The 24,317-nt window shown below is 39.0% G+C and overlaps 1 protein-coding gene and 1 long non-coding RNA gene across 3 annotated transcripts in view; one reads left to right on the forward strand and one right to left on the reverse strand.

Annotated features, from left to right (window-relative positions):
• Positions 1-24,317, forward strand: part of LOC147823271 (uncharacterized) — a 306,661-nt gene that overhangs the window by 37,024 nt on the left and 245,320 nt on the right. Inside the window, exons 1-2 of one of the 2 annotated variants that reach the window (XR_015444121.1) lie at positions 4,304-4,458; positions 19,978-20,062. This is a non-coding gene — a long non-coding RNA (uncharacterized LOC147823271). Of the gene's footprint in view, positions 1-4,303; positions 4,459-19,977; positions 20,063-24,317 lie in introns of those variants that run through there. The other variant, XR_015444122.1, reaches the window with a different exon arrangement.
• LOC101699679 (putative COBW domain-containing protein 7) lies at positions 4,893-5,919 on the reverse strand. Its single transcript, XM_021245371.2, has 2 exons — positions 5,314-5,919; positions 4,893-5,279 (listed from the first exon to the last, which is right to left on the reverse strand). The coding sequence occupies exons 1-2, from the start codon at positions 5,767-5,769 to the stop codon at positions 4,908-4,910; spliced, it is 828 nt and encodes a 275-aa protein (XP_021101030.2). The 5' UTR covers positions 5,770-5,919; the 3' UTR covers positions 4,893-4,907.

Consider the following 24,317-nt stretch of genomic DNA (forward strand, 5'->3'; position numbering starts at 1 on the left):
GATATGATGTTGGAATTTTGATTAGGATTGCATTAAATCTGTAAAATAATTTTAGAAGTATGGCCATTTTCACTATATTGGTTCTTCCTATCCAAGAACAAGGGATATTGTTCCATTTTCTGATGTCCTCTTTGATCTTTTCCAGAGTACTGTAGTTTTCAATGTAGAGGTCTTATTACTTCCTTTGTTAGATTAATTCCTAGATATTTCATTTTTTGGATGCTATTGTGAAAGTGTTGTTTCCCTAATTTCTGTCTCAGTGAGTTTGTTATTCGTGTACAGGAAGGCTATTGATTTTTGAGTGCTGACTTTGTGTCCAGCTACACTACTGAATTCGGTTATTAAATCTAGAAGTCTTTTGGTGGAGTTTTTGGGGTCTTCTATGTAGAGTATCATGCCATCAGCAAATAAAGATAATTTAATTTCTTCATTTCCTATACATATTTCTTTTATTTCTTTCTCTTGTTTAATTGCTCTGGCTAATGTTTCCGAACAATATTGAACAAGAGTGGTGACAGTGGAATCCTTGTCCTGTTTCTGATTTTAGAGAGAAAGCTTTCAGTTTGTTCCTTGGCTGCAGCATTATTTCACTAGGAGTGCTGAAGCTTCACAAATCAGGACTTAGATCTGCATGGCAGCCGTTGGCGCAGAAGCTATATTTGCCGTGGCACCATTTGACATGCTCCTGTGAGTCACATAGACTTTGATCCAGCTCTGAGTACATTATAGCCAAATATGAGGGAAAAATGCCTGCTGCATACTACAGCCTGCTCTGACTTTGGTTGGGGTGGTCTCCTACAACTGAGTTCTGCACAGAAGGCGGGCAGTCATGAGAACCAAGCCATCTCCTAGCCTCAGTCTCAGTGCTTTCCAGGCCCAGTCCTCTCATTGACTCACAGATGATGGAATTCACTCCTCACCACAGAGGGTAGTCTCTTATCACTATGCCCTCCAGGTATAGCTCCCCATTGCTTAAATTTCTCAGCAGGCCTGCGACTGATCTTCCTCTTCTCTACAAAAGTCTCCTGTGACCATTTCCCACCCAGTCACTGTGGCAGGTTGTCTTCAGGGGTCCCACATTGTGATTGTTCCATGATTTCTGGTCCCCAGAGTAGTTGAGTCCCAAACAAGATGGTTCCTAATTCCAGCACTCCCAGATATAAGTGCTGCAGTGATTTCATCTCCAAATTGAGCCCAGTTCCAGCACTCTAGATATAGGAGTGCTGCAGCAGATTTCATCTCCAAATTGAGTGCCATGCAGGAAGAGTCACTTTCATATCAAATTCCTGCACTGGATTTAAAGCTTGCAAGAACCCTGGGTTTCTCATATGGCTAGGACTGCCAGACTGCTATTTATCATTGGGGTTGCCAGCTGTAGTAGTCAGATTTCTATTGCTGGGACAAATTTTCTGATGTATACAATTTAAAGGAGAAAAAGTTTATTTTGGCTCACAGTTTCAGAAGTTTCAGTTCATGATTGGCTGGATCCAAGGCAGAATCAGCATGGCTGAGGGAGGCTGCTCAACTCATCGCAGCTAGGAAGCTGAGAGAGAAGACACACATACACAGAGGGAGAGGGGGAGGAGGGGGGGGGGAGAGAGAGAGAGAGAGAGAGAGAGAGAGAGAGAGAGAGAGAGAGAGAAATACAACTTCCAAAGGCCCACCTCAAGTGACCCACTTCCTCTAATTAGGTTCCACCTCCTAATAGCACATTCAATTATGAACTCAGCAATGGATTAATTCACTGATGAGCATAGCATCTCCACAATCCAATCACTTTTTGAGAGCCCCACCTTGGAATGCATGAGCTTTTGGGGGGACATTTTAGATCTAAAGCAACACTAGCCCTCTTTGGGCTTACTTTGTGCTTGTAGCATCAGATTCCTCTCTTTCTAGGGAACTGGGGCTGTAGTTGTGGACTGCTCTGTGGTTTTCTCTGAGTCACCTTTCTGCTTCTTCCTGTTTTTTAGCTTTCCTATCACCTCTTTCTTGATTCCTGGAGTTCTTCCTCTCTGGCCTCTCAGAATATAGTTTTTCCTTTGTTGCCCTGAATCTTTTCACTTGCAGAGTCATGTGAGGGATGCTTCTACTCCACCATCTTACCTAGAAGCCAGACAAATTGCCTAGGCTAATTTATTAATTACATAGCCCCTAGAATTTCTTTCCTGTCCAAAAGCTCTGAAAATAATTGTAAGATAAAATATAGGCAACAGGTTTCTGGGACTCTGGTAACTATTCAAATTTCCAAAATTTTAAGGCTTTTCTTGGTGACCAGAAAGAGTTGAAAGCTATTGTTTTACAGAAAAAGTGTTAAAAATGATCTGATATAAATTTTAAATGAAGCTAGTATGCTAGGCTGGGCTGCTGTAAAATTATTTTCATCGTCACGTTCATTGTGACAACTATATCTTTGGCTCCAAATACACTATCCTTGTAAAAATTTCATTTCAGCTGTCAGGGTAATCAAAATGATTTCAAATGGTTTCCTGGAATACTGAATTGAAATAAAATAATAAAACACCCTATCAAATGCTACAGTCTGCAGCAGGAAGATACCAGATATTGGGCCAGTTTTACATTTTAAAAAAGTCAATTTTATTAAATTCTTTAATATAACTTTGGAGTAGCTATCCTGAAATACAATTTCAGAATAAATCAAGTGGATTTTCTAACCCAAATCAACTTTGTGACTGCTGCATAATTAAACACACAAAATGCAGAGCAATGTTTCATTTATTTAAATTGTCTTTTGATGGTGCAGTTTGTTGTGTGTAGTAGTATTTTATAATGTCATATTGCATAAACAGAGAAATAAAATAATAGCTACAAATTTTATCTTTTAAAATTTGATACTACAGGTCTAGATTTCTAAAACATCACAGGCTACAGACATCTGTGAGCTGCATAATCTATTCTATTATGTATAAAACTGTTGTTAAGGTTGGAATAACATAAATATGGATATGAGAAACAAATTTTTGAGTGAATTCACTGAACAGTCAAAAGACAATGTGAAATGTTATTCAAAAGAAGATTCTGCTTTAAAACATCACCCAGCTTAGTCACTGCTAAAAATATACTAAAACAACTGAAAAAAACTCCTAAACTTTTGGGAGGAATTATGGGGCTAAAAGTACTAGTTTTGCCATTGTGTGAACAGGAGAGGACCAAGGCTGGAACTTCTTATCCTTTCCTATGCCTCTGTTTCGACAAAGCCTTTTGACAACTTTGCTGATCTGTTCCCATTTTTTTAACCTCTCAGCACTACTGTATTTGTACCTCAGAGTTCCTTCCTGCTCTTGGTGTTCATCTATCCATCCATCTTTCCGTTCAGTAATCTTTTATGAGCACCCTGCTAAGGTTTGCATATGTTCCCCAAAGTTCATGTATTGGAAACATAATGCCCAATGCAATAGCACTGACAGGTGGGGGCAGGCCAGTGTCTTAGGTGATGGGGCCCAGCCCTGTAACCCAGATTCTTTCCCTTACTCTGGCTGTTGCTTTGGTTCAGCCACAGCTTCCAGTCAGTCCCATTGTTCCCATGCAAGCCTGCCCCACTTACGTCTTGCCCATGCCTTCTACTACCAGGAAACTTGCACCCCTTTTAACCCTAGGGTAGGGGCAGATGGGGTGGTGATGGTCAAGTGGAAGGGGTATGAAGCTGTGTTCACCCCAGCATTCACAGAACAAAGCCACGGATTCTGTTACACTCCTCTAGTTTTGTTAATTCTCCATCCTCCGTTCTACCCAGGTGTTAGGGCTGCACAGGACCCGGGAAGGGGTCAGCAGTGGGGCTGATGTCCCTGATGGAGCCAGCACTCAGCATGCGAGCAAGGCCACAGAAACTCTGCCCCCACCGCATCTTACCTCACAGGGTGGTTTTTAGGGATTTTTGCGGGCAGCAGATTAAAATCTTGCCACAGTCGAGAAATTGACAAAAAGCTTCCGTGCTGTACATGGTTCTCTTTCTCTCTGTTTTTATTTTTGTTTTTTGTGGTTTTTTTTTTGGTACCGAGGATCAAACTCGTGTCCTTGCGCTTGTGCAGCAGGCAGGGAAACCACTGAGCTAAATCCCCGGCCCCTCTCTCTTTTTATTTTTTAAAAAAGAAAAACCCAGAAAGATGCATCTGATTTGTGTACATGAGGGTGTGCCAGAGGGTGGCCAGTTTTGCTTTATGAGCTTATGAAGGAAAATTTGTGACCCTACACACACACACATATCCCGAACCAGCAACAGAACTTTGTTTATACTGCAAACAAATATTATTTTTTCTTTAAAAAAAAGGCTCCACCCTCATGAGTTGATTAATGCCATTATCACAGGAGTGAGTCTGTCACTGGGTTCCTGAGAAACTATGATTTGGACCCCCATTCCCCTCTTATACTTTCCACCATGAGAAGACACAATGAAAAATTTCTGACCACAAGTAGACCTTTGACTACTCGGCCTCCAGAACTGTAAGCTATAAACTTTTACTCTTTATAAATCACGCAGTTTCAAATATTCTGCTATAGCTGCATAAAATGGATGAAGATGACTACTTATAGGAAGTTAATTAAATTATGGAAGAATTGATACAATTGGAAATGTTTTTGATCAGCATTACTTAATAATTCAGAGGCGGGCAACCCATTTGGGACCCTATCTCAGGAGCTACTCTTATTCCCCATTCCTATTCCCCAATAAACTTTTCTACTCTTTCTTTTTCAGATGATGTTATATTTTATTTTATGAATGCCAAATATTTTATAATATTGATTTACTAAGTTTTATGTATTGTATAAAATAAATACCATCTTTACATACACTGGAATTTGTAACAGAAATCATGAAAGAATATTGACGGAAATATACCCAGTAGGAAACTTATTTTTATTATCCAATCCTTTGATAAATGCCTCCAGTGTTATAGACAAATTTGATTTTCTTTGAAATGTGCTGTCTGCTGCTTTTCTGTTTCTGTTACAGAAGCTATAAACAGTTGTTTCAGGATGTCCTTATCTGAATTCCTGCCAATAAGGACCAATGGACTTGTTCTCTCAGTGTCATCTTTCCAGCTCACTGGAGTCTCTTCCAGGTCGTAGAGTTTATGGACACCTTGGACAGTCATTTGTTGTGGTTTGTCTCTGAGTGACACCAGCCCCTTTAGCCATATGGCCTCCATGCAGTGATCGTCCTTGTTTCTCACATTCTTTTCCCCCAGGAGATTCTGAATCAATACATTTAGACTTTCTTCCTTTACATTTCCTGGTACTTCAAATGTGATTGTAACAATAGTCTGCTCTCCTCACTTTCAAACATTTGGAGTAGACTTTCCCTTCTTTCTGATCAAGGTGAGGTTGTACTGTTGGCACATACTGAAGTTTTTTCTGAAAACTTATTCCAGAGAGACTATCAAAGGCATGAAGATCTAATATGTTAGAGAGATCAACTTTGGATCTTTGTGTTTCTAAAATTTGTCCTAGTCCATTTATTGATCTAATGGCTGTTCTTAATTTGTTTAACTCCTCTTCTGAAATCAAGTCTGTTTTATTGATGAGGATATCTGCTAAAGCAACTTGCCTAGTAGCTTCATTGGTAAGGCCATCAGGTTTCTCTTCTGCTAAATGTTTTAATCCATATTTTGAATCTACCACTGTTATGATACCATCAAGATAAATATCACTCCCTAGTTCAGCATCAACCCAAAATATAGAAGCCACAGCACTGGGATCTGCTAATCCAGTGGTCTCTAACAGTATGCAATCAAATTTCCCCTTCTTCTGCATCAAATTCTCAAGAGCCCTGAGGCCACTGTCCTTCACTGAACAGCAGAGGCAACCATTTCCAAGTTTCAGCCACTCTTCATAGAGCTCTCCACCTTGACTTACAGCTAAGGATTTCTCTACTGCACTTTCTTCACCAAATTCATTTAAAATAACTGCTATTCTTCTACTATGTTGCTCCGTTAAAATGTAGTTCAGTAGTGTTGTCTTTCTAGTGCCAAGCCTGGCCCGTGGTTTGACGTCATCACATCGTGACGCGTGGCTCCTCCTGATCTGGCCCCTTTACCTGGGCTCCTGCTGAAGACAGACCGGCTCCTTAGCCACGCCCGTAGGGGAATCTGGGCGGGCTCCCGGGCTCCAAACTTTTCTACTCTCAAAAAATAAGAATAATAATTCAGACACAGTGAAAATTCCAGGGGAAAAGAAAATCAATTTTTTTTTTTTGGTACTGGGGATTGAACTGAGGACCTTGCACTTGCCAGGCAGGCGCAGCGCCACTGAACTACATCCCCGGCAAGAGAATCAATTTTATGATTTTCACCAATTTTAAGGGTTTGGGTCTTGCCATCACTCATTCTTGCTTATTATTTCTATGAATTGATCACTGAGTTAGATACTGGGAGAGTGGTAGGAGAAAGAAGTCATCAATAAGCAGATTGCAAGTGGGAACTAACCAACTGGTATCAGGATGGGAGTTTTAGGGAGGAAGATGATAGGCTAGGAAAAAAAGGGATAAGCAAAGTTGTGAGGGGATGAGGTTCTCCATTATCATTTCCTATGCCTAGAATCTGCTGGTAGCTGCTCTTTCAAATTAACAGGGTGTTCTATTGTTCGGTAACTAGTGGGAACCCTGTAATGATTTATATCTAGACATCCCCAAGAGCCTCCTGCACTCATAGACGGGGCTTTTGGATGGTGATTGCATTATGGGGGCTCATAGGTGAGTGGCTATTAGGATGTGGGGTCTGGTCAGAAGAGGTGGGTCTTGGGGACATGGCCTGGACAAGTTTTCTTTCTCTTGGCTCCTCCCATGATTGCTGTTGCTGTTTCCCACTACCATGCTGTGAGCTGCTTCTCCTCCACCATTCCCCTCTGCCACGCTATCCTGCCTTGGAGCCTGCCAACTATGGACTGAAACCTCTACAAACTGAGAGCTAAAATAAACCTCCTTTAATTTGCAGGTGTTAGGTGTTCTGTCACATTAATGAGAAAAGTGACTAAGACAGTGCCCTTTGCTCCCCACTCCAATTCTGTACTGGAGGATCATGACTGGCTCTGTCTTCAAGCTCTGGATTCAACTTCCTGACTTCTCTCATGAACATGGTGCCTCCTCTACTCTGTTACTGGAGTCTTATTTTTAAGGCCAATCCTCCCATTTGACGTGCCAACTAGTGAGGATACATAAAAGGGGACATTTACCCTGGAGGAAATGCAGCAACCCTATTAGCTCTAACGGAACTGACAGACAGGCAAGACTTTTACATCACACCATGTAAGTGGCTGCTTATTAGTGGTCTTGATATGAACTACCAAAATACTTCCAATTCAGAAGCAACCAGTAAATGGTTTTCTCCAAGTTGCTCTATGGTAAATGGCAGGAAAAGTACATGAAACTTCAACTACAATTATCTTTCTCTGGGGTAGGGGCAGTGAATTAAGATATATTCACAGAAGAATAGATTGCAAAACAAAAACTCCTTAAAAAACTTTGCAACCCTGTCCATCAGAAGTTGAAATCTATTTCCCATCCATGCATCTGGTCTGGCCTTGGAAATGTGGTAGAAATGAAATCAAGTGAGTTCCAAACCTAGGCATCAAGATGGGAAGGCATCAGTGTTCTGGGCCACTGTAACCCCGCCCCCCCACCCCCAGTGCAGAGGAGGTGAGCCACTCCCAGGACCCAGGAAGAGGGTTCCGGGCTACTGTACCCCTCCCCCCCCCCCGCCAAGCACAGAGGAGGTGAGCTGCTCCCAGGGCCTAGAAGGCTTCTGGGCCACCGTACCCCCCTCCCCCCACAGCAGCGCAGAGGAGGTAAGCCGGATGGGTGCCAGCAGCAACCCCCCCTCGAAATGAGAAGACATGTAAACAAGTTTCAAAAACGACTTCCAGATCACCTAAAGCAATCCCAAATGGAAACGAGATGGAACACTCTGATATTCAACAGCCTGTACTCCCTGAACTGGCAACAAAGGAGGATCTGGAAAAAATGAAATCAGAAATAATTTCTCAGATAACAGCAGAGATTGTGCCCATAATGCAAGACATGATTAATAAATCTAGAGAGGACACAGATTTAAAAAATGGAAGAACTGAGGAACACGATGGAATCCCAACATAGGAACCAAATGGAATCCATAAAACAGATGCAAACAGATCTCCAGGAAATTAAAAACTCCATTGAAAATCTATGCAGCAGAATGAGCCAATGTGAGGACAGAATTTCAGATAAAGAAGATAAGATTGCAATTAGTGACCAGGAAAAGAAAAATTGCTTTAAAATAGTAAAGGACCATGAGAAGTCAATCCAGCAGCTGCTAGATGATGCAAAGAAGAATAACATCAAACTGATCAGAGTCAATGGAGCAACAGGAGAGAGTGCAGAGGACATAAAAAAAACTATTCACAGAAGTGATGGGAGAAAACTTCCCAAGCAGGGGATAAGAACTTGGCATACAGATAAGTGAGGCATATAGGACTCCAACTAGCCTTGATCAAAAAAAATCTACACATAGGCATATAATTGTTAAGATTCCAGAAACCCAAAAGAAGAACAAAGTTCTACAAGCAGTTAGAGAAAAGAAACAAATCACATACAAAGGAAAGCCCATCAGAATCACAGCAGACTTCTCAATGCAAACTCCGAAGGCAAGAAGAGCTTGGAGTGATTTATTTCAAGCCCTAAAGAAAAACAGCCTCCAACCAGGTTGATGTACCCTGCAAAACTATCTTTCAAAATTGATGGAGAAATAAGATACTTTCATGACAAAGAGCACCTTAGGAACTTCATGAATACCAAACCAGCACTCCAAACAATTTTAGACAATATCCTAGGAAAAGACAACGAGGATCACAACCTCAGGAAGCCCAGCAGAATGAATCCGCTGGGCACGACAAGAAATTAAATGCAAAGGGGGAGAATCCAACAAAAAGAAAAAGTTATGATAATGATAAGTCAATACACATCAGTTATAACCATCAATGTTAATGGTCTCAATTCACCAATCAAAATAAATAGACTGGCAGAATGGGTTATGAAGCAAGATCCAACAATATGCTGCATACAAGACACACACTTAATTAAAAAAGAAACTCATTGATTGAAAGTTAAAGGGTGGAAATCAATACTCCATGTGACAGGAACCCCCCAAAAAGCAGGAGTAGCTATCCTCTTTGCAGATCAAGTGTATTCCAAAACAAAATCTGAAACACTTCTGGTCCCAAGAATTTCAGATAAGGGATAGTCAACTTGTATGTGCAAATCTATTGTGAACACGTGTTTTCATTCCTCTTAAGTAAAAACTTGAGAACAGAACTGTTGGTTCTTAGCAGTAATACAAGAAATTTCTATATTGTTTTCCAAAATGGTTTTATTATGTTACGTTCACATTAGCAGTATTAGAAAGTTCTAACTAGATTCACACCTAAGCTGACATTTGTTCTTTTAAAACTTTTAACTTCATCTCCCTAATGAGTGTATAATATGATCTTGTTATTGTACTGATTAGTATTTTTCTGATCCTAGTGTTGCACACCTTTCCTTGTGCTGTACTGGCTATTTATCACCTTCTTGTGTCTACTTTTTAATTTAGTTGTCTGTTAATGAGCTCTAAGAATTCTTTATATATTCTGGTCATAGGTTATATGTATTATAAATATAGTCTGTTTAAGGAATACTTTTCATTTTCTTAACCATGTCATTTAAAGTTCTAAATTTTGATGGAATCTCATTTATCAATTTTTTTCCTTTTATACATCATGTTTTTCGTATCCTAGGAAATTCTTGCCTACCCTAAATTCATGAACATTTTCCCTTATAATTTCTTCTTAAAGTTTTAGTCTTTCATATTTTTGTTCATAGATCCCTTCAATCCTTTCAGGTTATTTTTATGTATGGAAATAAAGGGTTGAGGTTAATTTTTTACATACAGATAACAGGTGTTCTAGTACCATTTGCTGAAAGCACTATCTTTTCCTCTTCTCTTGAGTTGAGTTTATGTTCTATAAAATGTTAATGTTAAATAATCTTTCAAAACTCAGTGGACCATATATGTGTGGTTCTATTTCTAGATTCTCTGTTTTATTCCAATGATTCCAGTCTTTCCTTAGGTCAACACTGCCTTGATTACTGTAGCTTTAGAGGAAGTCTTAAAATTAGCTAATAAATGTCTTCCAACACTGTTTTTTTATCTTTTTACTTTTCTACGTCCTTTGTACTCCTATGTAACTTTTAAATTTAAATATCCAAGTCTTTATTTATAGCAAATATACATAGACCTGAATTTTTATATATATCTCGTGTTTTCTAATCCTGCTAAATTCAAATACAAGTTCTAGGGGCTCCTAGACATTTATTAGTATTTTCTCTGTAGATGATCATTTCATCTACATATAAGGATTTTACTTCTATCCTGACAGTCCTATGCTAATTATTTCTTTTTATTGCCAGACTATTTTGGTTTGGGCCCATGTTTCAAAGTTTAATGGACAGATGAAGTGTAGACATATCTGCCCTTGTTCCCCACCTTAGGGAGAAAGCATTGTATCTTTTCTATTCATGTAAGTTGTTTTTGCTGGAAGTATGGAGTACATGTCTTATCTGTTGAGAAGGTTCTGTTCTACTTCTAGTCTCCTGATAGCTTTTACCATGGACAGCTGTAGAGTTTAGTCCAATGCTTTTCCTGCAACTACCGACAGGATCATATGGCTTTTTCCTTTCCTCTGTTAAAATGATGACTTCTGGGGGAGGATCTTCCAATGCTGAACCAACACTGCCATCCCTATAACAAAACCACTTTCTACATACTGCCAGATCTGACTTCTAATAGTTCAAATTTCTATCTATGTTCATACTTTTTTCTTCTATTATCTTTATCCAGTTTTAGGATTAGCACAATGTTGATTTCCTAAAATGAAGGGAGAAGTGTTCCTTCTTTTTTCTGCTTTAAATGTTTGATACAATTCATCAGTTAAAATGTATATGAGCCTGTTGTTGTCATATAGGTAGGTTTTTAAGCTAGCAATATACTTTCTTCAATAGGTACTATTCAAATTTTATATTTCCTCCAGGGTCAGTTTTATTAATTTGTCTTCCAAGGTACTTCTTAGAAGTTGTCAAATTTATTTCAAAACAGATTTATGTAATATGCTTTCTATATCCTTTTAAATTCTGTAAACTCTGTGGTAATGTCTCCTAGATCTTCATATTGTAATTTAAAAAATGTATAATTGATATTGTGTAATAGGAAGAAAAGGTCTAAAGGAGTAGGGGAAGTGGGAGGGGTAGGTCAAAGGAAAGAAGCAAAAAGGAAAAATATCAGAAAAGGAAAAAAATGGAAACAAAGTCTTTGCAAGTAGGGAAGGTTGGAGGAGGTAAAGGGAGGGCAGGGGAAGGGGGAAAAAAATAAGAACCAAGATACTCATGTAAAGGTACAAGATCCTAATGATGTATGTAAATATATTTTATACCTAAAATGTACCAATAAACTTAATGGAAAAAAAAAAGAAAAAGATGGCAAGGGATCAAGGTATCAAGAAGACATGAGACATGTGCTTTGCTTGTCCTGCGCAGCTTGACGAGCATGTGAAGGAAACCAGGAAATCTCATTGGATGATGAAAGACACGTGACCTGTAACTCCTGCCTGCCAGCTGCTGAATGTATGAATGAGACCACCTTAGATTACCCATCCACCCGCTGTCTGCTGCTGAGTGTAGATGCATGTTCAAGTCTGGCAAGCATCAATACCAGCCCAGATCAGAATGACCAGATGCTAACCAGAATTTTCACCTAAATAAATAGTAGTTGTTTAAGCCACTAGCTTTTAGAGTGATTGCTATACAGCAAAAACAGATATCTGCATTTTCATAAGATGATTTTTATCTATTTCATTTTTGTATTTCTGAGACAGGTTCTCGCTATGGAGCCCAGACTGTCCTCAAACTCTTGGTGATTCTAGGGGTGCCTAGCCTCCCGAGTGCTGGGATTACAGGTGTGCACCACCATGTCCCCCTTATTTTCATCTAGGGACGGAGAGGGTAGATTCATCATAGTGTGGCATTAGTTTTAGAAGATTTGGCTTTGTAGCCCAAAGGAGAGAATAAGGGGAGAAAAAAGGATATGAAGATGTTGATATTTAAAACTATCCAGAAAACTCAATTCTGTTTCCAGTACTTGTTTTGAAAAATATGCATAGTATTACATTTTTTTTTATTAGTACATGTTTGCAGTACATAATGATTATGTTGATGGAAAATTGGTACATGTACATAACACATTTTAACCCTTTATTTTCCCAATCCCTTCTATCCACACTCATTTTTTTTTGCCAGCATCCCATTTATTGATTTATCTTATTACCCTTTATAAAGCTAATTATCATATATACAGATGGACAGCCACACAAACAGGTCAAAAACATATAAAACACATAAGACAATTATACTCAATCAAGATATAGTTTCTTTTTATATTTCTATTTAAAAACATATATTTCTATTTAAAAAAAACCTTTTTTTTGGTACTGGAAATCAAACTCAGGACCTTGTGCTTGCCAGGTAGGTGTGGCACCACTGAGCCTGGCCCAGTTTTTTTTTTTTTTTTTGGTAACAGGGTCTTGCTATGTAGTTCAGTTGGCTTTGAACTCACTATGTAACCTAGGTTGGCCTTGAACTTATGGTGATCCTCCTGCCTCAGCCTCCTGAGTGCTGGGAATACAGACATGTGCCACTATGCCTGGCTTAAGGCACACTTTTAGATACAGTGTCCATGCTGGATTACAATAACTTTTCTGTTTTTTCTTTTATCTGTCTTTCATTTATATATTGAGTTTCTCATGTAAGAGAAACCATGCAATATTTAAACCTGTGTGTTTAGTTTACTTATGGTCTCAAAGGGCATCCATTTTCCCACTAATGACTCACATTTATTCTTCTTTACAGCAGCGTAGTATCCATTGTGTATAAATAGCACATTTTCTTTATCCATTGATCTGTTGATGGACATGTAGGCTGCTTCCAAGATTTAGCTACTATGAATTGTGCTGCTATAAACATGGATAAGCATACATCACTGTGGGATGATGTCTTTAACTGTTTTGGGAAGATACCTAGAAGGGGAATAGCTAGGTCAAACGGAATTTCTAATTTTAGATTTTTGAGGAACTTCCATACCAATTTCCATAGTGGTTGTACCAATTTACACTCCCAGCAGCAATGAAGAAGGGTTCCTTTTCACCCACAGCTTTTCCAGCATTTGTTTTTAGTTGATTTCTTGATGAAGGCCATTTTTTTCTGGAGAGAGATGGAATCTCAGTGTTGTTTTAATTTGCATTTCTCAAATGGCAAGCGATGTGGAACACTTTTCATGTATTTATTGGCCATTTTTACTTCATCTGAGAAGTGACTATTCATTTTAGATGCCCATTTTTTGATTGGGTCTTTAAATTTGGGGGGTTAATTTTTGAGTTCTTTACATATTATAGATATTAGTCCCTTTTCTGAGAAGTAGCTGGCAAAAATTTTTTCCCCCTCCCAATTCCCACTTTTGTCTCTTCACTCTGTTGGTGGTTTCTTTCGCTGTGCAGAAGCTTTTTAATTTGATGTGATCCTATTTTTCAATTCTTGGTGTTATTTCTTGTGCAACTGTGATTCTATTCAGAAAGTCTTTGCCTACACCTGTGTTTTCAAGAGTTTTATCTATTTTATCTTCTAATAGATTGTTTCCATTTTAATATTTAGACCTTTGATCCATTTTGTAGTTTGGTGTGTGGTGAGAGAGATAGGTCTAGGTTCAACCTTTGACATGCGGATAGATAGCCAGTTATCCCAACACCATTTGTTAAAGAGGCTAAGTATCCAGTAAAGTATCTGGCCTCATGTCAAAGATAAGGTAGCTGCATTCCCTGGAGTTGTTTCTGCATCCTCTATGCTGTTCCATAAGTCTTTTTTTTTTTTTTTTTTTGCTAATACTATGCTCTTTTTTTCTTTTAAATCACTGTAGCTTTGTAGTATAACTTGAAGTTCAGGATTGTGATGCCCCTTGCCTTGTCCTTGTTGCCAAGAATTGCTTTTGCTATTCTAGATCCCTTCTGGTTCTATATGAATTTTAGGATTGCTTTCTCTAGTTCTGTGAGGAATGCTGTTGGTATTTTGATTGGGATTGCATTAAATCTGTATAGCACTTTTGGAAGTATGACCATTTTAACTCTATTGGTTCTGCCTATTCAGAAACAGGAGATACCTTTCCATCCTCTTTGTTCTCCTTTTTTCAGAGTACTATAGTTTTCATTGTAGAGGTCTTTCACTTCCTTAGTTAGGTTAATTCCTAAGTATTTCATTTTTTGATGCCATTATGAAAGGTATTGTTTCCCTATTTTCTCTCAGTGAGTTTGGTATTGGTGTGCAGCAGTGCTATTGATATTTGACTGTTGACTTTATATCCTGCTGCACTACTAAATTTGATTATTATTCCTAGGAGCCTTTAGGTGGAGTTTTTGGGATCTTCTCTGTGAAGGATCATGTCATCTGCAATAATGATAATTTGACTTCTTTGTTTCCTACCCATATCCTTTTTACTTCTTTCTTTTGCCTAATTGCTTTGGCTAATGTTTCAAGAACTATATTGAACAGGAGTAGTGACAGTGGACATCTTTTTTTTTTCCAGTACCGGGGATTGAACTCAGGACCTTGTGCTTGCCAGGCAGGTGCAGCGCCACTGAGCTAAATCCCCAGCCCTACAGACAGTGGACATCCTTGTCTTGTTCCTGATTTCAGAGGGAAAGCTTTCAGCTTTTTTCAATTTATTATGATATGGGCTGTTGGTTTGTCATAGATGACTTTTATCAGATTGAGAAAGACCTTCTATACCTATTTTCTTCAGGCTTTTTATCATGAATGGATGTTGGATTTTGTCAAATGCCTTTTATGCATCTATTGAGATGATCATCTGATTTTTGTCCTTGCTTCTGTGTATGTGGTGTATTACATTTATTTATTTGCATATGTTCAACCATCCCTGCATTATTAGAATGAATCCTACTTGGTCATAGTGTATGATCTTTTTGATGATTTGCTGTATTCTGTTTGCCAGTAACATATTGAGGATTTTTGCATCTATGTTCATTAAAGAGATTGGCCTGTAGTTCCCTTTTTTGTTGGGTCTTTTTTTTCTGGTTTTGGAATCAGAGTAGAGCTTGCTTCAAGGAGTGACTTTGGGAATGCTGCTTCCCTTTCAGCTTCATTAAAGACTTTAAGGAATATTAATGTTAGATCTCTAAAGTTCTTATAGAATTTGGCAGTGAATTCATTGGGACCTTGGCTTTTCTTATATGGCAGTTTAAAAAAATAATTTCTCAGTTTCATTGACTGATTTTGGATTATTCAGGATTTTTGTATCTTCTTAGTTTAGCTTTGATCATTCATATGTGTCTAGGAATTTATCCATTTCTTCTGAATTTTCCATTTTATTAGAGTTCAGATTCTCAATGCAGTTACTGATTATCTGGATTTTGGCAGAATCTGTTGTGATTTCACCTTTTTAATTTTGTTTTATTTTTTTTGAGACAGAGTGTCACTATGTAGTTCAGACTGGACCTGAACTCACTTTGTAGCTCAGGCTGGCCTCAAACTCAAGCTGATCCTCCTGCCTTAGTCTCTTGAGTGCTGGGATTACAGGTGTGTACCATCTTCTCCAGCCACCTTTTTCATTTCTAATTGCATGGATTTGGCTTTTTTCTTTCCTTATTTTAGTAAGATTGGCTAAGGGTTTGTCTGTGTTTTTTCTTTTTTTTCTTTTTTTTGTAATGGGGATCAAACTTGGGACCTTGTGCTTGCGAGACAGGCAGTGGAACCACTGAGCTAAATCCCTAGTCCCTGTTCTTTTTTTTTTTTTTTTTTTTTTGAGGATATTAGGAGAATTTTAATGGAAATAAGAAGTATAGCTCCTGGGTTTCCAGGAGGGGTCCCAATCAGGTGGCCATATGACCTCTCAAAACAGAGCTAATTTTATATAAGCAAGGCACTGAAATTGCTCAGTTGTTCAGTGGCCACCTATCACAGGTGGCTCTGTAGATTTCAAATGACCAGTTGGAACTAAGGCTTCTAACACAGTACTTCAACATGTAGGGTTTAAAGGTAACTGATTATTTTGTATTTTAAGTTCCTAGAACTCAGGAGCCTAGCAGAGTGGTTGCACCTCCCTTTAGTAGAGAGTGGGCTGCACCTCATATTGCCTGAGGAAGTTTATTCTTTGTCCAAAGTTCCAGTTCACTATTCTTATTTTTCCATTTAGTTTATTGGTACATTTTAAGTATACAATTCAGTTACATTCATCATTGGGATCTTGTACCTTTACATGATGTATCTTGGTTCTTACTTTTTCCCTATTTCCCTGCCCTCCCTTCACCCCCTCCACCCTTCCTTATTTACAAAGACTTTGTTTCCATTTTTTCCTTTTCTCATATTTTTTTCTTTTCCCTTCTTTCCTTTCCCCTTCCCCTCCCACTTCCCCTATTCTTTAGACATTTTCTTCCTATTTCACAATATCAATTATACATTTTGATTCTTATTTAAACTTTTAGTTTTTCACACCAGAGAAACTATTCGGTATTTACACATGTGTGTCCTATTTATTTCACTTGAAAGAGTATGGCCTCAACGTGCATCCACTTAGCTAGAAATGTTTCTAGTTTCTCATTCTTTGTGGCTGAGTAGTACTCCATTTTATAAAAAACCCCACATCTTTATCCAGTCTCCAGTTGATGGGCATTTGAGCTGTTTCCAAGTTTTAGCTATTACAAACTATGCCGCTATAAACATGGGTGCACATATATCGCTGTGGTATGGTTCTTTTAATTCTTTTGGGAAGATATCCAGTAGAGGCATAGCTGGGTCAAATGGAACTTCCAATCCTAGTTGTTTGAGGTATCTCCATACTGATTTCCACAGTGGTTGCACCAGTCGACACTCCCACCAGCAGTGGAGCAGGGTTCCTCTTTCCCTACAGCCCTGCCAGCATCTGTTATTGGTTGATTTCATGATAGCAGCCATTCTTGCTGGGGTGAGGTGGAATCTCAGCGTTGTTTTCATCTGCATCTCTCAAATGACCAGTGATGTTGAACATTTTTTCATGTTTATTTGCTGTTTTTACTTCTTTGTCTGAGAAGTGTCTGTTCATTTCAGATGCCCATTTTTGAATTGGGTCTTTACATTTGTGGGTCTGATTTTTTTGAGTTCTTTATATATTCTAGATAGTAGACCTTTATCTGAGGAAGTGCTGGTAAAAACTTTTTCCCACATTGTAGATTGTCTCTTAGCTCTATTGGTGGTTTCTCTTCCAGTGCAGAAGATTTTTAATAAGGTGAGATACCAGTTGTTGATTCTTTGTGCTAGTTCCCATGCTACTGAGGATTTGTTCATAAAGTCCTTTCATATGCCAATGTCTTTGAGAGTTCTACCTAACTTATCTTTCAGCAAGTTTAGTGTTTCTGTTTTAATATTTAGATCTTTAATTCACTTCGATTTTAGTTTAGTGCATGGTGAAAGATAGAGGTCTAGTTTTAATCTTTGGCAGGTTGAAATCCAGTTTTTCCACCACCATTTATTAAAGAGGCTATCTTTCCTCCAGTGAGGGTGGTTGGCTCCTTTGTCAAAGATGACGTAGCTGAGTATGTCTGGAATTGTTTCTGCATCTTCTAGTCTCTTCCACTGATCCTCGGGTCTGTTTCTTTGCCAGTACCATGCTGTTTTTATCACAGTAGCTTTGTAGTACAGTTTCAAGTTGGGAATTGTGATTCCCTCTGCCATGACTCTGTTGCCTAGAGTTGCTTTTGCTATTCTAGGTCTCTTCTGGTTCCAGATGAACGTTTGGATTGTTTTCTCTAGTTCTGTGAAATATGCTGTTGGGATTTCAATCAGGATTGCATTGAATCTGTATAGCAGTTTTGCTGATTATATTTTTTTTTGTTTTTTGTACTGGGGATTGAACTCTGGACCTTGCGCTTGCAAGGCAGGGGCCGGAACCACTGAGCTAAACCCCTGGCCCTGTATAGCAGTTTTGGAAGTATGGCCATTTTCGCTATATTGGTTCTTCCTACCCAGGAACAGGGGATGTCTTTCCATTTTCTTATATCCTCTTTTTTGCAGAGTGCTGTAGTTTTCAGAGTAGAGGTCTTTTGCTTCCTTTGTTAGATTGATTCCTAGATATTTCATTTTTTGGGATGCTATTGTGAAAGGAATTGTTTCCCTAATTTCTCTCTCAGTGAGTCTGTTATTTGTGTATGAGAAGGCTATTGATTTTTGAGTGTTAACCTTGTATCCAGCTACTCTACTGAATCTGTCAATTAAGTCTAGAAGTCTTTTGGCAGAGTGTTTTGGGTCTTCTATCAGTTCACTATTCTTATTTCAGTTCCCATCTATATGGCCAAGTAACCAACTCTATCTCAGGCTTTTCCTGTAGCATTTTGTTTATTCTTTCAAAGAACCAACTCTTCAATTCGTTGATTCTTTGTGTTTTTTTAATTCTCAATTTCTTTAATTTCTGCTCTGATCTTTATAATCTCTTTCCTCATACCTTATCGGGTGCTAGAGTCTCCTTCTAAAGGTCATTTCTAGTTTTTTTCTGTCCTGAACAAAGAATTGGTCACAACAAGGGCTAAACAAGGTTTTAAATTTACTAACTGTATGAAAAGAAATGCAGCATGCTCTGCTGAGTGAGTTCAGGCCAACTAAAAGTAGGAAAAGAAATGCACTGTACAGGGTGAGAGCAGACCACTGTGCAAGAGAGAGTACAATGGCCAAGAGCTCAAAGGTATCTGTCTTTTGTATCCCTCACTCTTTAGACTTATATCAGGTCTAGGCTGTCCTATCAAAAACCTGCGTGGGCTGTCATGAGAAGAACTGAAGATAATACTCTCTGACTGGCTCCATGTGGAGCTTCAGGAACTGTTCTGCACATGTGTCCTGGAACTTTGTAATTGACAGGTCACACCAACTTCCCCAGCCAATTTGCCAGGCCCTAATTCTGCCTAGAAGTACTAGCTTTAGGTCTGGATTGTTCTTCTTTTTCTAGGATTTTGAAGTGCATCACTAGATTATTTATTTGAGCTCACTTTGATTTTTTAATATGGGCATTCACCACTATAAACTTCTCTCTTAGGACTGCTTTCATTGTGTCCCATAGGTTCTGATATGTCACACTGGCAGTATCATTTGATTGTAGAACCTGTCTAATTTTGTCTTTAATTTCATCTGCGACCCATTTATTATTCAAGAGGGTATTATTTAATTTCCATGTGTTTGCATAGTTTCTGTGGTGTCTTGTGACATTGATTTCTAGGCTTATTGTATCGTGATCTGATAATATGCACAGGATAATTTCGATTCTTTTGCATTTACTTAAGCATGCTTTATGGGCTAATATGTGGTCTATTTTGGAGAAAGTCCCATGTGCTGCTGAAAAGAACATGTATTCTGCTGTTTTGGGGTGGATCACTGTGGATATCTGCTAAGTCCATTTGTTCAAAGGTTTCGTTCAACTCTGATATTTATTTGTTGATTTGTTTTGTCTCGTTAATTTGTCCATTTGTAACAGTGGGGCATTGAGGTTCATTACCAAATCATTACAATTGTATTGGTGTTTATCTGATTTTTCATGTTCATTAGTGTCTGTTTATGAAATTGGGTGTGCTGGTATTTGGTGCATACACGTTTATAATTGTTATCTCTTCCTGTTGAAATGTTCCCTTAACCAACATGCAATGACATTCTTTGTCTCTTCTGATCAGTCTTGGCTTGAAATCTACTTTGTCTGAAATTAGAAGAACTACTCCTGCTTTTTCTGGGTTCCTGTTGCATGAAAGATTGTTTTCCATTTTTTGATTTTTTAATCTGTATGTTTCTTTTTGAATTAAATGTGTTTCTGTTACACTGCATATTGCTGGGTTTTGTTTCTTGATCCATTCTGCCAATCTCTATCTCTCTCTTTTTTTTTTTTGCAGTACCGGGGATCAAACTCAGGACCTTGTGCTTGCCAGGCAGCAATCTGTCTTTTGATTGAGAAATTGAGACCATTCACATTGAGAGGTATTGACTTATTTCTGTCACTGCATTATTTTCCTGTTGCTAATTTCTTCATTTATTTTCCTTTTCCTTAGCTACCTATGTCACCAGGTATATTTATGCTTTTTGACTTGTTGGCATTGTTTGCTTTGTTGTCGCTCCATAGGATATCCTTGAGAATTTTTTGTAATGCTGGTTTTGGTGGTCATGAATTTCTTGAGGTGCTCCTTGTCATGGAAATATCTTATTTCTCCATCAATTTTGAAGGAAAGTTTTGCAGGATACATAAGTTGAGGTTAGAAGCTGATATTTTTAGAGTTTGAAATACTTCACTCCAAGCCCTCCTGGCCTTTAAGATTAGGGTTAGGGTTAGGGTCCAGCCTGATCACAGCTCTCTGATGATGGCTGTCTCCTGTGGCTGTTCCTCGCCCAGTTACTGTGGGAACATGGCACTGGGAGCCCTGAATTGAAGTTGTCCCACAGCTGCTCTGAGTCCCTGGCTCAGGCAACCCCTCCCAGGAAAGGTGTCTGACCAAGCACTCCTTCCAGGGCTATGGTAGGTGCTTGGACTGGCGTCACTCACCAGCTGTTGCAAGTCACAGCATCTGCCAGTCTATTCCACCGTGATATTTCTCCCTGAAGCCCTCTGGAGTCCCCCACTCTCACTTTATGTAGATTCGGTCTTCCTTTCTCATGAGCCACCAGACATGAGCTGAGGAGAAAATACAGATTGTCTATTTCCTTCTCTGTGTTGTGTTCTGTCTCTTCAATTTTTCTGTAGGTTTTAATTCTCCTGTCAGATCCTTCTTCTTTCCTGGGGATCTATTACCCTTTTTATTTTTTTCTTCCCCAAGTTGTTATTTTCCAGTGTTTGAATTCCAAATCTCATAGAGGCTGAGTTGTTACTGCTTATCACTCTGCCATTTTCCCAGAAGTCCTGAAGAATATTTGAATAGGTCTGGTTATCTGAAACATGCCACCAGTATGAACAAAGGCGACCCTGATTCTAGAAAGGACTCAACTTTTGTAGCATATGTCCAAGTTCAACTCCAAATAAGATTTTGAAGTTGGTGACCTTGCCGGGATATATGTGACATGTCCTGAGCATCATTTATTTTTCAGGAAAGGGACTTGTTATTTTGTATGATCTGAATGCAGTTGGGGTCCCATATGGCAGTCTGAGTAGTGTTGCTTTCAAAGAACTAGCATTGTGGCAGGATTCATAATCAATAGCCATTTCCATCTGTATTCAGTCTCTTGAAAAAATGCCAATGTATTATGAATGCCAGAAAAATTTAAAAGAGCATACTTTCTAGACATCTTTATCATTCTCAATCTTTCTAGTATGTTGTGCAGTGGCATTTTGAAGAACTTTCTTTTTGGAATTGACTCATGAAAGTATGAAACATTTTCTCCCCACTTTCTCTTTAGTCTTTGAAAACTCCTCCCTGAAACCAAAGCACAGGACTCCTTTGTCTCCTGACAGTGAATTTCTATATAAGTGTTTTGATAAGAAACCCTTTCTTTTTGTCTCATCTAAACTGTCACCTCCCCACAGTGATAGCTCTTCATTCACTTTTGCTTTTCTATCCCCATGTTGCTCATGCATGGTGATCCCCTCCTGAAAGCTAGTGCTCTCTGCTTCTGACTCTGCATGTTGAATCTGGGTCTCTGGGGTAAGTGATCTGGTTTTATTTTCCTGAGAATCATCTCATTGTCCAAATTCCACATACCACAGGAGAAACAAGGTACTTAACTCTCAAGTAAGAGTCTTTCCTCTTTAGAAATGGGTGGAACTATTCACATGTAAATTCAGGCTGATGTGAATTTGGATCGGTGACTAGAAAATAATGTGACAATAATAAACGAAGTCTCATTTGGGGAGGAAAATTTGCAATATTGGAATCTCTGCAAATGAGAAAAAATTAATAATTCTATGCATTCAAAGCTAGTGGACAGATAATTTTTAAACTTATTGCTGTGGTAGCCAACAGACAGAAAACTACCTACTACTGTTCCTTGTCAGTCTTATGGAAAAATTATTTTTTGGTGATTTTTAAATTAGTATCTGTGATACATAATAAATACATTAATCATGGGGGATTGGTACATATACATATTGCATCTTGAATTACTTGAATTTTGAATTAGGAAAGATCTTTCAGAAAACACTATCTGTACACTGATTTTGATGTCCTGTTATGTTTGCTTTTGCATCTGAGGTGAGGGCAGGAGGACTGTGGAACAGGAAGAAAGGAGGGTCAAGTTTGGAGCCCTCAGAAGGAAGGGGAGAATTGGACACTGGGTGAGTCATGCAATAAGCATCCCCATGAAGGGATGATGGCCGGTGTCTCCACTTCTCTGTGGCATGCAGGACCACTCTGAAATCTTTACAGCGGGGAGCTCTTGGACCATGAGGTCACATGGCCCAGTGTTCACTGAGGCCGCCTCTTGTGACGCACTGGCCAGGCACATTGGCCAGGGAAGCTGGAGGGGAGAAAAAGGGCTATGAAGCTGCCACAAAGTGCAGCAAAGCGTCTGTGGACACAGGAGAGGTATCCTTTGGAGTTTAATAATCCTTACGGGGTAGGGACGGTTTTTGGAGGGCTTGTGTCAGCTGGCAGAATTCAAGGCAGGAAGTTGGAGGTGCTGATGATAATTCACTTGAATTTATATTGACAGGCTGCTGAGGCCCTGGAACGCTTGTTACTCCTATACAACCAGAGCGATGATTTTGCTTCTTATTGTTTTTTTCTGAGCTTGGACTATTTATTAACTCCCTAAACCTCTGATTTCTCTTTTGTAAAATGAGGGCAATAACAACATTTACCTTATGAGAGTTTCTTGGGTAAGGGTTCAATGAGCTGACTCAGGGAAGGGGCTTAACATAGTGCCTACCCTGTGTTGCAAGTTCTCAATAAATGTGACCTATTCTTGTGTCATTATTACAGCCACAACCTTTGAAGCATATGTTCTCAATTTCACAGAACCTGTGGAGCAGCTAATATGGTTCACCACCCTGACTACCTTGATATTATGAGTCATTTCTGGGTCTTGGATCTCTCCCTAAGCTTTAACTACTGCAGGGACAGGAAGACATGTCTAATAATTACTTGTTAATCTCAAGCTCTCTGGAAAGGAAACTGCCACTATAGCCAGTGGTTTTTAATTTTCCATCGCATCTTTTGGGAAAACAGTAACTTGTAACTCAGGGGAGATGGTATTTTACCAGGCAAGATGAAGCTATTCAGAGAGAGGAGAATTACCCATATGTTCTCATTCCCTGACCTTTTGGGAAAATTACTACTGTTTGCTTTCTCCTTCCTTAATTAAATGGCAGAGAAAAAAATCTGTGAAAGCAATTAATGAAAAGTTAACTATATTAAAGCCATATTTTCTGTCTTTATTACAGTCAGAATGGCAGCTGTAATGAATCCTAGAAAGTATGATTAGGGGTTTTCCATGGCAACTAGATGGGGATGAGGAGGGAAGCTGTGTTCTGGGTACAGGTGCTTTTCTCCCATTCCTCAGGGATCTTAGAGAGCCCCATGCTTGTCGTTCAGAATGGGGTTGGTTGGGGGTTTCTTTGCCATGGCTCTTAGCCCAGCTCATATACGACTCCTTTAGCTCTTTCTATTCAGGGTTGCCTGAAGGAGGTTGAAGTGACTGCTTCCATGAATAAAAACACCATAGACTGGATATTTTCCATTCGACAAAATGTATTTATTTCCATTGTTTTATTTAATCATGTTAACTTTGCCCTAAGGCAAATGGTCTCCATTCTAAAGGTGAGAAAGCAGATTCAGAAAGGCGAAATGGTTTGCTAGAGTTCAGTGGTAAGCCCAGGGCCTGTCACTGAACTCCAAGACTATGGTCCATTTCTGTGTGTGTTAGAAGGTCTGCTCTGGCCTCTGTGGAGTTGGATGAAGAACAGGACACAGCGTTATGTGTTTCCATAAAAGTCTCAGTTGCCAAGACTGACTGACGCTGTGGAAAAAATGGACACTGAATTTCTTCTATGGTTCCTGTCTCTGCCCTCTGCAGTTGTAGCTTCTCATCCACTGTGGTAATAAAAACATCCTTTCATTGCATGTATTAATACAACCCTTCTACAGTTTTCTTCAATGACATTGCTTATTTCCACATGAATTTCTTCTTTTGTGAGCTTTGTCTGGGAAAATCATCTGCAATTTTATTTCCATTATTATGTCATTGTAGAAGTGGCTCATCAGTGGCACAATGGAACGGATGGGGTTCGTGTCATTGTGACCTCTCACAT

The sequence above is a fragment of the Heterocephalus glaber genome, unplaced genomic scaffold, assembly GCF_053883595.1.
Source record: "Heterocephalus glaber isolate CG9 unplaced genomic scaffold, H.glaber_assembly_v1.0 deba00001594, whole genome shotgun sequence".
Taxonomy (NCBI): Eukaryota; Metazoa; Chordata; class Mammalia; order Rodentia; family Bathyergidae; genus Heterocephalus; species Heterocephalus glaber.